The following is a 15,823-nucleotide window of genomic DNA, read 5'->3' as shown; positions in this document are numbered from 1 at the left end:
ATAAATATGTAGATGTTATCAGGTTCTCAGTAGTATTTCAATAAGCGGGGGAAGGGGGAGGGGTGATGGGGGGTTAATTCACAAATATTCTTTACAACTTGCAATGTTGGCCCCTATCCACTAGAGGGATCTAGTTCTGTGTCTGAGTGCAAGTACCGCCCATGGAAAACCCCAGAGACGATTACTAATGATCTTTATCTGCACTTCATCTTGACTTCATTAAAAGATGAAGAACATAAAGCAAAATGAAAGTTAGGATTTTGAGGATGTGCAGTCAGAATGACAGATGGGTTAAGAGCAAGATTGAGTTTATTTATAAGCATTTAACAGGGTGAAACAGTGAAAAGAGTTTTGCTCCCAGTACTGACTTACATTTGGAGCCAATCGTTTTTCTTCTTCTTTTGTCATCTCTCCAAAAACAAACCTGAGCTCAGGGGATCTGGAAAGTTAGGGTTAGCGTCAGCTGAAGACCATCACTCTCTGAGCCCACTCCCATTCCCTGCTCTCCCTGCTCTCCTTTTGCAGCTGCATAAGTTTTGGCGTCTATGGAGACACTCAGCACAGAGGAAACGCAGGCCGTTACTTCCCACGACCCTGGAGAGTCGTCCCCCTCCAGGCGGTGCTGTGCTTTTGCAGCTCCGCAGTTGAGTCTTGTATCTTTGAGTCAGTTCCAATCTTCTCAAAGATTCCAGACGTCAAAAGTGCCGCCCATAAATTTTGTCAAATCGGTGTACAGTACACACACATGCACACGAGCAAGACTGTGCGTCGGAGAGATCGTGGTATAGGAGGGAACTAAGTTCTCCTGAGTCGACCCCCTCACAGAGAGACACGGAGACACGGAGACAGGCTGCTGACTCAGGAGTCTCTCCTCGTCTCTGGAGTGGAATGAAGCTGCAGCAGCACAGAAGGGAAGGAGGTGAGAGTCATTCAGATTTAAAGTCAGGGTGGCGGTGGCGGTGGCGGTGGCGGTGGCGGTATAAAATGTTTTCAGATCAATGTCAGAAAAACTTTTTTTCAATCCTAGCTCAAGGCTGTAAAACTGAGTCTCCTCTACTGTTGGCTGCATGCAAAACTGCAGGATGTTGATTGGTTTGGATGGATAGATGGATGGATGGATGGATGGATGGATGGATGCTGTACTCTGCCTTATTGTTATTCAATGTAAATAAATATTAAAGGTAGATTTTGTCTTTTTAACGCTACAGTCTGGACAAACAAAAGAAGAAAAAAAAACTAAAGATCTCAGGCAGTATTTTCTGTGATAATCCACTCTTCAAGTTTCCACTCCAAGTGGGGGGTTTCCACTAAAAGTGTTTATATAATATTCTTGATCCCCAGCCAAGACTCAGACCGAGTGGTGGAGTCAGGCAGCAGGTTTACACTGCACACTGACGGACAAGTGCACTGAACATGAAATCATTGCTGAAACGTCTGAAAGAGCTCTTGAATCAGGACGGGAAAACGTCCCAGTGGGACATGGACAGACAGTGACCTCACGTGTCTCTTACATCAAAGCCTGGACATGTGTTGTCCATTACATTAGGATCCATTTGTCATGTTTTATGTGACATCTTGAACTACTTGTGTGGCTGCGATGTTTGATCTCTTCATAAACCGCAGCTTCATTAGCCCTACGTTCAAACCAGGTTTTAGATCCCATTTGGTGCTAATAACAGGCAGAACAATGACATACCCTTCCACTAGATGGCAGCACACAGCTATAAAACAAATAAAGAGAGAGACTTAGAGCTGTTGAAGAACCACATCTTTGTCTGCGTCTTTCTTCAATTCCTGTGAGCATATCGGCATTGTGTTCAACTAAACAGGCTCAGGTTTACAGCTGGGTAGGTTAATGGGCAGTGAACAAAACACAGAAGATTATTATATTTGATTACGTAGACATTTTGGAACATGTTTGTTGGCTGGTGTGTCGCTGTGACTCAGAAGAGGTTAGAAACCATGGGACAAAATTAAAGAAAAAAAATCTTTTTAAAAAAGAAAATCAAAGTTATTTCGTTACATATCCTCCAGGTAATGATGCAATCATTTATCATCAGAAATTGTTTTTTTTCTCTGCTCTTCTCTCTCTCTCTCTTTGAATCAGCTGATGACGTTCACCTGTGAGCTCTGCTCTGCTCTGCTCGTCTCGTTTACTCTCACTGGTCTCACCTGGTGCCCAGGTTATTTATATAACTCCCAGCACTTCTCTCAGGTCTGTTTTCACAGTTTGTCTGTTGCTGTGGACTTGTGTCAGGTCAGGTCAGGAACCCCTCCCCCCCGTCCCCCCCCCTCGTTCTAAACCCGGACGTGCTTTAGTTCTGTTTCATGTCCTGCTCCTCCTAAAATAGTAACAATAAAACGACTGAACGTTGATTCCCGAGGCCTCAGTGCTGCATTCAGGTTTCAGAAGAGTTCAGAAGTCCACGGCCTGACGAACATGTCCTCAGCAAATGTCGAGACTGAACTTAAGCCACTGGAGAGTTCACACCAACAGGACGTTGTCTAACATGTAGATCACAGCTTAGCTTAGCCTAGCCTAGCCTGTCCACTCGTGTGTGCAGGATGCAGCTGGTTGAATGGATCCAGCTGTTGTTGCATGTATGTAAACACAGCAGCACACACTCTTCCTGTCACCGAGACCACGGACTGATAATCACCGAAGTCTGACAAACTGCAAATTCTTTTTCTTTCTTTTTTTGCCCCTGGAACCTTTTTGATTTTGGTTCTGGTCTGGTCTGCAAGTCATTCCTGAAATATATTTTGAGGCTGGATTCATCACTGTGGGGAGTGGAGCTGCATCAGGTTAATCGTGGATGAACGATTTTCTGTCTGAAGGGTAATTTCTCCAGGATTTATGACACCGTTAAAGCTGCACTCACTCATTATTCATGCTCTGTAATCTTCTCCTGGGACTCTGGATGGAGGAGAGCATTATCCACAGTGTTATTAAGGTAGAACTCGTCCTCTGCGGAGTCGAACCTGCGACGTGCACACCGCTCACATCTCATTGGTCGTCGGAATTGAACGCCGACTTAATTCTACGTCTGTTTCTCACGAACCACGAGCAGAGAGCCACGTTCAGTTTGAAGCTCGAGGATTGGATTTCATTCGTTTGTTCTGAATTCCTTTGCTCCCTCCAGCTCAGTCATGAATGTTTTCTCTGGCTCACAGTGGGACGATTCCTCTTCCTTTTTCCACTGCTCTGGGAATGACATTTAGGACAGGAAAGTTCGCCTTTTTTCCACCCCTGAACAGCTGGTGAACAATTATTAAGGAAGTCAGCAGTGTGCTCTAACGACTCGAAGAACTTAAAGTCTGTATTAAAATAAAATAAGATCTTATTTTGGAGTAAATCACAAAAGTCATCCTTCTAATAATATTTCTCTCGTGATTCCACCTATAGGTCAAACACATTCAGCAGCAGTTTCTGCCCTTGCCAAAGATTCAATTAAATTTTTTTTTTTGTTTTTTTTTTGTAATTCTCTTCTTTCTGACACATGTAACACAGTTTTTTAAAATACAGACAAATCTCAGCTCAACTCGTTTCAAACGTCCAGACTCTGAGGTCCAATCGTCTCCGTCTCCTTTTCTAGGTGAAGCCATGCTGGGAGTCTTCGTCCTCCTTCTGTCCCTCACCCCCCTGGTGGCCACGGTGCCTCACTCGGGAGCTCCCCGTGTCTTCTGCAAGCACTGCTGTGACCACTTAGAGCCAGAAGAGGGCAGTGGAGACCTAGCACCTCTTGTTGAATTTAACCACGTCCCAGAGGTTCGCACCTACATCAACATGACCATCCTGAAAGGTAGTAAGAAAAAAGAAACAACTAAAAAACAAAAAACGTCAGACTAAGACAGCTAAAAAACAAAAAACGTCAGACTAAGAAATTTACATAAAATAATTTTACAACACGTCGTTAACGGTAGTTTTGTAGAATAAAAATATGAAGGAAAGAGACCATGAGAGTCTGTCACAGAAATATAATCATTTTATTCCTTCTTCGAGGTTTGATAGATTTCCGTCTGCGCAGGTGACAAAGGAGAACGTGGAGACAGAGGAACACCAGGAAAACCTGGACACCAAGGTCCGCCGGGCTCCAGGGGCCTCACGGGTGCAAAAGGTGCCAAAGGTCAGGCGGGTCCTCCTGGAGAACCCTGTAATCTCCAGTACTCCACTTTCTCCGTGGGCCGTCGCAAATCCCTCCACAGCCTGGACTCGTACCAGGCGCTGGTGTTTGACACGGTCTTCGTCAACCCCGAAGGTCACTTTGACATGTTCCAGGGGAAGTTCCTCTGCCACGTGGCCGGGATCTACTTCTTCAACATCAACATCCACACCTGGAACTTCAAAGAGACCTACTTGCACATCATGCGCAACGACAGCGAGCAGGCCATCGTGTACGCCCAGCCCAGTGAGCGCTCCATCATGCAGAGCCAGAGCCTGCTGCTGGAGCTGCAGCTGGACGACCAAGTGTGGGTGCGACTGTACAAGAGAGAGCGGGAGAATGCTGTTTACAGCGACGACACAGATGTTTATATCACTTTCAACGGCTATCTCGTCAAGGCCAGCACGGAGGAATTCATTTAATCGCTAACAAACAGGTGAGTGTGGGACGTTCGTTCTGTGAATCACACTCACCTGTGCTCAGAGCGATCCCATGATTCCGTGCTGCCCTTGCTACAGACTTTCATTGCAGCAAAAAAAAAGTAAATCAATAAAAAGACCAGACATCCTATTTCATAATCTCACAAGTAGCTACACATTTTTTTTTCTAAATGTTGTATTAATTGTGCATGGAATGTTCAGATTTATTCAACTGAACCACCACTGGTGGGTACGCGTACCACAGTTTGAGAACCACTGAGTTTGATTCCCAACTCTATTTTCCCTCACTTTTTTTTCCAAAAAAATGAACCTCATTCTATGGAAGACGTTCTCCAACTGGTAAATCTTCTGGCCTCTCCTATCCCATAATCCTGCAGGGTTGTTGACCTTTTGACCGGCTCTTGCTCTCTCCCACCCATTGGTTCGCTTCATGTCATTTGAGTCATGATGAAGTCAAACATGAGTAAAGAAACCGTTTTTTTTCCCATCATGCCACACCATCTTTATTTCTTTAGTGCAAGTACCAGATGACCAATGACATCACAACACAGAAGAAAAAACACAAGGGAAGGTTTCCATTTCTTTTCCCGAAATGTGGGAAACACTGCGTGAAATCGGGCGTTTCATAAAAACAGAATGTGCCGCGTCGCCGCTGTTTGATGTTAGGATGCAGAATGAGGTCAGAAAGTAGGACGATGTTTGATAACTGCAGCGCCAACCGTCACGTCATCTGTTCAAAGCAGAGATGTGGCGTCTGTGCTGCTTCTCGTCTCTCTCGCTCTCTTTTTTTCTTCCTTAGAAATTATAACTTATAATTCTTTTCTCTTGAGAACAGATAAAGGTTTTTGCACCGTCACAAAATGATATAACAAACCAGCAACACAAGTACAAAGGAGATACAAAAACAGTGTTGATTTGGCAAATTACAGACAATGGAAAGTGTTTTTTTTCCTTAGAATCGACCAAATAGAACAAGCAGCCCAGGCAGTAAAACATGAGGCGATACATGTGTATTGATTGGCCCACATACAAGAAAGACTTTAAAATAAAACCACGGATGACCCCTTTATTTTTCCCTCCTTTGAATCTGGAATTTCAACAAAATACTTTTTAAAAAATCATCGTAAACATGAAGCCATCAAAAACTCAAAAAGCTTTACAGGGATTTTAGAATTGAAACATGCCGTGCAAACATCAGTAAGACAACACCGTTAGAAAACACACACTCAAAGAAGAACCACACGTAGAAATCTAATGTGCTACGGCGACACGAAGCGACCGACTGCACACAAACAGCACAACAGAAGAGGAGGCTGCCATTAAAAAACAAAGATCAAATAAAAAGGCCCCGTCCATTCAGTCAACGTCATTTGGCCCAGTGTCAGCTCTCAGTGAGCCGGGTAAAAATGACGTCTTCCTACAAAAATATGTTGTTGTTTTTTTTTTTTTTAACTAGTTGTGTAAACACACGCAACCAAAGGCACTGTCTTCTCGCTCCACTCCTTCCACTCTAGGCGTGTGCGTCGTGTTGCCTTTTAACCTGCCCCTGCTAACCGTAGGGCTGCCCCATTGTATACAATAATAACATTCAAAATGAACCAATAAGATTTTGAAAATTAAACTTAATAAAGAATTATTTTCAATGTATTGTTCGTCCATAAGCTCATCATATTTGGTTTATTTTCCAGAAAGACAAAGAAAATTCACTTAAGAAAAACGAAAAAAGAAAAAAAAACCTTTTTCCCCATGGATCAACAAATGACAGTAATGAATGACAGGCCGCCGGCAGACACTGGTCAACCCTTTTACTGTTGCAGCGCTGCTTGGCTACAGCCTCACAGTTGAAATAAATGTAGTCACTTCTTTACAAAAGTGAAGCTGCAGAAGTGGAACTTGTCGAAAAGGAGGTCAATGGAGAGAAAAAAAAAGGATGCTACGAATTCGTTTTTGGGAACATGACGCTTCTTTTTCAATATGATCCCATTTAGAGGAAAATTGACCAAAAAAAAAAAAAAGGCACCACGAGAGGCAATAAATACTACATTTCAGACTGTAGCTGCGACAAGATTCTTATTAGAGACAGCTTGATCTCATACTGGTACTGATCCGATACCATAGTCCGAATGATCAACTTAACGTTATGCAACAATAGCCTGCGGCATGTTGGAGGTATCAGTATGATATCGGTACCAGACGATCAATGTCGTCTGAGGCAGGGTCCATATCTTTCTTTATCTATTCTTTTCTAAACTGATCAAACTGAAAAGACAAAAAGTTCTGCAGCTGCATCTGTCTCTTCACGTGAGCTCCAGTGGCGGTGCTGTGGTACTGCACCCTCTCAGACGCTGCATCCCATTCAAATGCTTCCTTTATAAATGTTTCACTATTTTTAGTGTCCACAGCCCTGCGGCAGTCATCAGGTTCAGCCTGACGTTGTTCAGTTTGTGCAGCTAAACGCCAGGACGATGAAGCACCGGCTGACACGGGAACCTTCACCTCCAACACTTCCTGTGTTCCTGTCCGCGGCGGCTCACCTGCGGATGTGCAGCTGGGATTAAATCAAAAGAATGTCAAAACTCCAGTTTTGTGCCTCAAAGACGAGCTGAGACAAATCCGGCTGTTTTTTTTTTTTTTCCACCGCAGCTGCTCTGCCTCTGCCTGAGGAGCACGACCAGGTGTGGCATTCATATTGGTGCTGTGAAGCAAGCTGAGATATTAATTCCATAACAGCAGCAGCGTCTTAGTGTCAGACACACGAAACAATTTGTTTTCTGGTTCACATCATCCCGTCGCTCCAGCATAATCATTGCACTTTATCGGCGTAAAATAAATAAACTTTTTTAAAAGTTTTTCACACTCAAGGAACAACTTCAGGCTGATTTAAATGGTCCATTATGTTGTAAAAGTGGGATTGATTTGATCCAGACTTTGACGTAATAATGCAGGTATGATGAGGGAGTAGAAAAATAGTCAGAGCCTGAACTGAAGTCGCCGGCCATCTGCTCGTGTGTTGTGTTTGCTAAAGACGCAGTAATTCAAGAAAGGGTTAAAAAGTGCGGCTTAAAGTGTCAAGTTGTGTGTTTTTTTGTGTGGTTGTATGAGCACACTGCTGCCTCTCAGCCTGAACGTCACAGAGATTCTGACTCACACAGTTTGGAAAAACCAGGGCCTCAACAAAGACTCAAGGACAAATAGAATTCAGCCAGTTAAAGGTAAAGTACGCACAAATAAAACAAAACAAAAAAACAAAAAAAAGAACAGTTTAAATATAATTGATTGAGTCTGTTTTTGTAAGCAAAAAATACATTTTACTTTTTAAATTATTCTGCAATGTAACTGGAAATGTTTAGCAATGGAAACCGGATTCAGATTAGGTTAGAGGTATTAGCTTAGCCTAGCATAGCCTAGGCAAAAATAGCTAAAATGAGATCATTCATTGGGGCCTGGGTGAGGAGATAGAGGGAGCCCTCATGTGAAGTCTACGCCATCTGTTGGGAAAACGTGGTGATTGCAGGGAAAAGGCAGAAGTATAATGATCATATAAATAAATTTGGAAAAGTTTGGCAGGCCGGATTAAAAAGGTCAACGGCCCCCGGGCCTTAGTTTGTGGACAAGCCTACTGTGGCATACTCCTCCTTTAAGTGGCTCAAATGTGATTCCTTCTGGTGTGGGTGACTCAGGCCAGCTCATACATCCACACAGAAGAACTGACCTCCTTCTCCTCTTTAAATGTGCATCTCGTCAGAGACACCCACGCTCTGCACAACCCCAGATCCTGCCCTGTGCTTCTGATTACATTTTTAAATCTGAAAAAAAAAAAATAGAAACTCAGTGGTGGGTCATGGAGTCACTCGTCACTCGTCGAGGATGAAGTCCGGTCGGTCGTAACCAAAAAGCCTGAAGTCGGGTTCGTAAAGTTTGAAGAGTTCCCTCCGCGCCTCCACAGGGATTTTGCTGAACCAGTCGAACACCCAGCTGAGGGCGGTGACGTTCTTGCTGGAGCTGGGGAACTCGACCACATTGTCCACCCGCAGCAGACGCAGAAGATGCTCAGCGTCCTCCTCCAGTGTCTCCAAGTGGCCAATAAAGTCATACTCAATCTGGCAGGGGTGGCAGAGTCTGTACACCTGTCGCCAGTGCTCATTGAAGGGCCTCTTCTTCTCAGTCTGAGGGTCCAGCAGGTACTGGATGAAGTGGGAGAAGGACGGGTGGATGCCCTGAACAAACGCCTCACGTACAGAGGCAGGAGGTTCAGACAGGTTGGCGTAGAGGCGCAGCATGACTTGGCCGTAGTCATGGTAGAACTCGCTGTTGGGTTGTTCTAATTTATTGCGGTAGGCAGAAATGAGGCGCACCAAGGGGTCTCGCACAAACAGGAACTTGGTGTACTTCTTCAGCTTCACCTGCAAAACACACAGTACGATGGAGAGTTAGTCAGGGCAGGTCGAGACAAAGTTGTGCATCAAGTTGTGTTGGAGGAAAAACACAAAACACAGCTCGGACACTAAATAGCGCTCGGCGTACTACAAGAGGTTCAGACACGACCTCACCAGGTTCTCAATCTTCAAACCCCTCCCTATGTCGAGGTTCTCAGGGTCAATCTTCTAACCCCTCCCTATGTCGAGGTTCTCAGGGATCCATCAGTAGAAATATAGGATTTAAGGCAAGAAAAAAAAATGTCCTCGGTGACTATTGGTTTAATCTACTGAAGAAAAACGTCCAAGTCCACAAGGCTAAATCAGAGTCTGTATCACAGAAGGAGTCTGAGTTTATCCCCCATGGTTTTAAAGTCTAAGCCCAAACTGCTGGAAAGAGGAGTGTGATATCACAGTCAGACCCCCGGGGGCTTGGACTGGAGTCTGAGTCATCAACGCTCAACGCCAAATCAGGTCACGAGACAAAATCTAAACTTCTACAGCAGCAAAAACAACCGCAGCTCTGCAGGAAAAACTCTTAATCCTTCACAGGGTCATGGGGGAGTGAAGACGTTACCAGCTGAAAAAGGGAGACGGGGTTAAAGGGGGAGACGTTCACTGTAGATGGTCGTTTATATTTGGATGTGGACAAACCACCATCTACAGTCACTGGAGTAATTACTAAAAAAATCCCATACAAATAAACAACAAGCAGAAGCACTGAGAGTTGAACCGCTGATCTTTTTGCTGTAAGGCAACAGCACTAACCACTCTTCCACTATGTGGCCCCATCTCATTGTTTGCAGCTAAAAAGAAAAATCATGTGAAGTCTACTGTATTGATATTTTGTCCGACACGAGCTCGCAGCTACGGCATTTTTGCAGACCTTCATGAGGTGATTTGCGAATTTTCCGTAGCGTTGCCAGAACTCGTTGAAGGTGAAGTGCATGCTGCCGTTGTGGACCTGGACTGAAGGGATGGCCTGAGGGTCCCGCTGGGGGACACCGTCCTGCAGCAGACTCTCGCTCAGGACTATCATGATCCGCTTCCAGTTGGTGCACGCCACCTGAGGAGAGTCAGAAAAGCAGGAGGAGAACAGGAGGAGAACAGCAGAGGGGGTTTATCTCACAGACCTGTGATGTCACTTCCCGTTTCAAATTCCCGCTAACAACTATTGAATGTGTGGATGGCTGTACCTTTGGGACGTAGCAGTAGATGATTCCATGCCTGTCGTCCACTATGAGGTGTTTCAGGTCCTGGTTGGGAATGTCGTCAAACGAACGGTTTTTGCCAGGAAACGAAAAGCTGTCGTTGGTGCACGTGTCCTGTATTAATCGCCTCCTCTGCTCCTGGTTTTATTCAACAAAGAACAAACAAATGTCCTTTACCACAACTACTACAACAACAACTACTGCTGCTGCTGCGGCTGCTGCTGCTGCTGCTGCTGCTACTAATGTTACTAGTTCTATTACTTATTTTAATAATAGTTTTTTTTTTACACCTGTCTCTCACGTAGCTCTGGTGCCAAAGGAGTCAGGTGAATTTTCCACTCCCGTCTTGGAACATATGGCTCGTCTGCTTTTTCTGATTGGTTGCCTGTGTCCGCGGGGGCGGGGTCTGTAGGTTCACCCGTTCCTGGCTCTAAGAACTGATTTACAAAGGCATCGATGTCAGACAGGAAGGACAAGGGGCGAGAGGTGTGGGGCCGCTGTTCTGGAGGAGGGTGAGGGATTTTGGGCCCCGGCGACACCGGGGTGTGCAGATACAGATGAGAGGCTCGGACTTCGTCCCAGTAGAAGACGATGAGGAGGATCATGAAGACCGAGCCCACGACGACAAAAGCGTGGAACTTCCTGGACGTTCCCATGGTGACGGGTGCTTGTTAGACTTTCACCATAGCAACAGGCTGACGACCATGCGGGCGGCTCTACTGTGTAACCATGGCAGCAGATTGAGATTGTTACCTGGATGTTTGCAGTAACTGCCGGGCTTCCTGCTGCAGGGTCACCATGGCAACAGAGTCAAGGTCCAGGAGCGGTCTCCCACCATGGTGTGAGGTGAACAGAGGCTACAGCAGAGTTTGGGGCAGGACTGGACTGGGCATGATACTGCTGCAGTGCAGGAGGGTGGAGCTGACCGTCCGTGGAGTCACTCTCACCTCTGCTCTGCTCGGCTGCAGACACACGAGACAGAAAACAAACACGGTTCTGTTCATTTATCTGATGCATTTCTCATGTGCCTTGATTTTCGGTCTATTTGCCGTTGTCAAATATGTGAAAATGCAGAATTGTCGTCAACAGGTTTAAGTGTTACATTCAGGACTGAGACATGAGATAAAGTCTTGTAGGAAAACGTTGTCTGACAAAATCATTCATCATAGGGTATTTCCTGGCGACTTCAAAATAAGTAAATTCATGTCATCTATTTTCCTCTAAATGGGAGTTTTCATCTGACACCAACTCTATGGATAAACTAATGAAGGAAATCATTTATTTGATAATAAACCTTTTTTTTTCATGCTCATGTTTTATATACTGTACATACAGTCCGTCCTAGAGAAGCACTGGTTATGACTCAAACGTAAGTCGAAGACTGTTGAACACCTTTACCTTTTTGGCTACCGTGTACTTTTGCTACAGCTGCAGACACAAAAGCGTTCTCACATACTTCTGTTACTGTAAATAGTGGACAGCTCCAGCAGAGTGAGTGAGACTGACAGTTTCTTGGACTCATTTTTTTCCCTCTCTCCGTGCTGACCCAACTCCCACTCCCAACTGTATAATCTCAAGTGGTTGGCAAATATCTCGCTGCTTCGCACCTCTGCATACTGTGAGTTAGAAGTTTGCATGGCACAAGTGTTCTGCAGTGGCCGTACCAAAAAAAAAGGAGTAACTGGTAGTAATTCATGCAATCATTTGATAGAACGCCAGAGAGGAAAATATTTTATACCCCTTATCAAGACACAAATCGGCACACTGCACCGCTGTCACCAAACTAGTCTCTCTCTGTGCAGTGATCTGCAGGAAGATAAAAAAAAAACAAAACAAAAAAACTCACATGACGACTTTTTATTCCCAGGCCCCACTGGAATCATAATGAATGCTTTTTATTTGACTTTATCTGCGGACTTTGAACCTCTTCTTTCCCTTGAGTTTCGCCGTCAGAGTGTGTCTCCCACAGACTAAATTTGGAGCTCTCCTCCAACAGTCCTCTCATTATCCCCCCTTTCCTGGAGCTAAGAGAGGACCATTGACATGGAAAAATCATCATTCCTCTCACCACTCACACCTCTCCCTCCCTGCATATCAACAAGCACGGAGCCATCCAATAATACACATCATTTCCTAAGTATCAGAGGCAGCATATGTAAAAGTCAATGACCCCTCTGTCGGTGGAGGTCAACTGGACCCAAAAATAAAGCAGCATCTTAGTGTACATTCACAACGACGCCAACAATTTCCATTTACAGTCTAAAACTTTATGGCCTTTTAAAACACAATAGAAATATTATTAAAATGCCTATATGTTATAGTTTATCACCATAGCAACACAGAACATCTCTACGGCAACTGGCCAGAGAAGACTTTTAACACAAGAGAAGTACACAGAATATCTGAGGTTAGGCGTTAGAAATTGTCGAAATACAGGTGTTTTATGTTGTAAGAATTTGAATTAAAGCCTTTCCACATATTTTTAGCTATTCTTTATAACTGTAAGTTAATTTAAAGCCTTTACTCTGTCATTGTTTCAAGTTTGTCGGGAGATAAACACATAATTCTTTAAAGACAGGAATAATATGTAATAAAATACAAAATACAAAAAACAATACTAAATCAAATATTCCAATAAAAAAAGAAACTTTAAACGTATTAATTTCTAGAACCAATCACAGCAGTAAATGATGCCTTTTTTTTTTACACTTAAGAACCTTAAACTTTGTTGATAACACAGTCGTACCTGTAGTCGACTTGTCGTTACAAACTTATTTGGTTTGTGAAACATGGAGCAGATCCTGCATTTAAAACTAGAGCGACTGCTCTGCCGACGGACATGGTTTCAGAGTGAAATCTTGGAAAATACAGGAAGTGCTCTGCGGGTTTTGGATGTAACTCAGTGTGTAGGTCACAGGAAAATGATGCAACTTCTCACTTCACCCACAGAGACAGTGAACCTTTCTACTGAAACATTACTGGTCTCATGTGCAACATGTCATTAAAATGTAGTCGAACACCGACACCCGGCTCTGACTGGATCATCCAGGTGTCAAACGGTCCATCTGTAAACCCATTCTCTCTCATCTCCTGTCTTCTGCAAGGCATTAACCCCACCGAGTATGGAGTGGAACCCACAACCCTTCGGGTGTGAGACAACTAGGCCAGCATCAAGGCTACAGTCACACGCCAATCACACGTCATTCACACTCGGTCTATGCCATGTGTGTCCAACTCAAGGCCCGGGGCCCAAATGCGGCCCGCCAAGCCATTTTGTGTGGCCCGCGGGAGCCTTAAAAGTTCCAAGTTTGTTCCAAGGGCTGGTCCAGATTGTCTTTAAGTAAAGAGAGTGAATGGGTATGACTGGATTTTCTTTGAATGAAGAAAATTAGTTAAAGTATCATTTGCTGTTGTCAAAAATGTGGAAATACAGAATTGTCGTCAGGAGGTTTAATCACAGAAGTGTTACATTCAGGACTGAGACATGAGATAAAGTCTTTCTGTCTGTCTGCGTGTTTATTTTTAAAGTAAGTCGGGGTTTTTTTCTCTCCCTTTTCCCTGACTTTAAAGGGCGCAGACAGCTTTAATAGTGTAGTGAAGCAGACGTGAAGAAGAAAAAAAAAACACCCGTGGATCTGTGCAGCAGCTGTGCCTACAGAAACGGAACATAAATAAATAAATACACCGTCCTGTCCACGGCACCGCGGGCTGAAGCCAGACCCGACACAATGCAGCCTTTGACGGCAGCGGGCTCTCCCTCAGCCCGCCGAACCGTTAGCGCTGCCGGCGTGTGGCTCAGTCCATTCCGGGGGTAAACGGGTCTCAGTGAGGAGGACCCGAGGAGGACAACAACGAGGTTACTCCTGTTTACTGTGACTGAGCCTGACTCCCATCTGCCAGACTAACAAAGTCTGCCCTGGGCTCAGCGACTGCGCCGTTAAATGTTCTCTAACCGTGGATGAAATGTTGGCCGACTTTAAATGTAAATGTATAAAATAAGAAATAGTCAAATCAAATAAACAACAGTGGTGTTCTCACCTCTTGAGAGTACGCAGCCTCCCTCGGTACTGCTGCGTCCGACGCTTCTCTCTGTGTGAGTTGATGATGATGAGAGTCCGTTTTTTTATATACTGCTGCTCCATCAGCGAACACCTCAAACATCGCGAGACTTTGAAGGTGGGATCTGTGCATGGTGAGCTCAGAGGAGGCGGGAAGATCCACTCTTTGGTTCTTCTGGGTTGGGTCCAGCACAGCATATCTTCTGTGGGATGATTTATGGAGACAGCTCTTCCTCCTTCCCTCGGCGTAGGAATGAAAATAACCTGCCTTGACGGTAAAATCAACTGTAAAACTCAAAATCTCGCATCCTCCTGAACAGAACAAGACCCAAACGTGATGAGGGGGGGGTAAATGACCGAACTTTTTCTGCTGCCTCGGGCTAACATTTTTTACAATCTCGTTATTTATTAGCTCTTTCCAGAGCGCAACAAAATTTTCATCCAAGAGGCTTCTTCAGTTCTGCCTGACTACTTTTTGGGGGTAATCTACGTCTAAAACTTCGTCCAGTTGCCCTTGATGTAACAATTTTTGGACTCACTACCACTTATTTTATGATAGCCTAGCACTGCCCAGTCATGAAACTCATGAAACATTTTGAATAAATGTTGGAATGGAAAAGTTTAGACACGTAATTATAAGAAAAGAAGCAGCTCAAACATCCTTTGTCAATTATTGCGTTCCCCGTTAGCAATGCTGGTCGCAGAATAACAAAAAAAAAAAAAAAAAACAATGGCAGAAGTGAGAAACAAACTCACTTTTCACTGGCACCAGCCCCTAGTGGTCAGTGGTGGTGCTGCGTCTGCTAGGGCATTATTTATTTATTTATTTATTTATTATGGTCTGTATTATCGAAACTGAGCCTCTGCTTTTAACCCATCACCAGGGGGAGCAGTGGGCAGGTTTAAAGCGCCCAGGCAGCAGTGTGTGGGGACGGTTTCTGGCGACTTCAAAATAAGTAAATTCCGAGAAGTGGTCTTTGGTGGAGTTTAAAAGTTGAATCTGCTATAATTAAATTGATCCAGAAGCTTTAGAACAGGAAGAAGCCAATTTCTTGCAGCCAATCGCTTAAAATTCTTATTAAAAAGTTTGTCTAATATGGAGGCTTAATATCTATGTATTTATTACCGTTTCCACCTTTAAATTAATAAAACGGTAATTACTGTATATTATTAATTTTACCTGATAGCTGATAACATTTTCAGGAATTCAATAGAGAGGAAATTGATGAATTTAGTTTATCCTCGCTCATCTAAATAATGTCTTCATTTTGAAGCTGTTAAAAAAGGTTGACGTTGCAAAATGTATTTGTAAAAGATGCAGAATGTTATAATGGTGTAATATTATTATGAACCTCGTATTATCTCGTTGAAGCGTGAATTCCTCATTTAACTCGTAATCATTTCGTGCTAATTGTATTGTCGTTTTAATGATCTTTACTTTTACCTGAGAATTAACTTCTGGGTTTTCAATTCTCATTTTGGACGCTAGAGGTCAGTGTAGTGTAATGGTTTGGGCCTTGGACAACGAGAGGAATG

At 44.0% G+C, this 15,823-nt stretch overlaps 2 protein-coding genes across 3 annotated transcripts; one reads left to right on the top strand and one right to left on the bottom strand.

Annotated features, from left to right (window-relative positions):
- Positions 1-80: 80 nt before the first annotated feature.
- c1qtnf6a (C1q and TNF related 6a) lies at positions 81-4,704 on the top strand. 2 transcript variants are annotated; one of them, XM_008330203.3, is made up of 3 exons: positions 81-919; positions 3,597-3,803; positions 4,029-4,704. In XM_008330203.3, the coding sequence occupies exons 1-3, from the start codon at positions 889-891 to the stop codon at positions 4,583-4,585; spliced, it is 795 nt and encodes a 264-aa protein (XP_008328425.1). In that variant the 5' UTR covers positions 81-888; the 3' UTR covers positions 4,586-4,704. The 2 variants fall into 2 exon arrangements, with proteins under 2 accessions (XP_008328425.1, XP_024920098.1); XM_025064330.1 differs by lacking the exon at positions 81-919 and adding an exon at positions 2,361-2,839.
- Positions 4,705-5,078: 374 nt separating this feature from the next.
- LOC103393294 (carbohydrate sulfotransferase 12-like) lies at positions 5,079-14,365 on the bottom strand. Its single transcript, XM_008330204.3, has 5 exons — positions 14,268-14,365; positions 10,520-11,191; positions 10,215-10,367; positions 9,905-10,084; positions 5,079-9,006 (listed from the first exon to the last, which is right to left on the bottom strand). The coding sequence occupies exons 2-5, from the start codon at positions 10,883-10,885 to the stop codon at positions 8,458-8,460; spliced, it is 1,248 nt and encodes a 415-aa protein (XP_008328426.1). The 5' UTR covers positions 10,886-11,191; positions 14,268-14,365; the 3' UTR covers positions 5,079-8,457.
- Positions 14,366-15,823: the final 1,458 nt, after the last annotated feature.

Source organism: Cynoglossus semilaevis, chromosome 17, assembly GCF_000523025.1.
Source record: "Cynoglossus semilaevis isolate Cse_v1.0 chromosome 17, Cse_v1.0, whole genome shotgun sequence".
In the NCBI taxonomy this organism is placed as follows: domain Eukaryota; kingdom Metazoa; phylum Chordata; class Actinopteri; order Pleuronectiformes; family Cynoglossidae; genus Cynoglossus; species Cynoglossus semilaevis.
The sequence above is the reverse complement of the archived record's forward strand: the minus strand, read 5'-3'. Positions and strand labels throughout refer to the sequence as shown.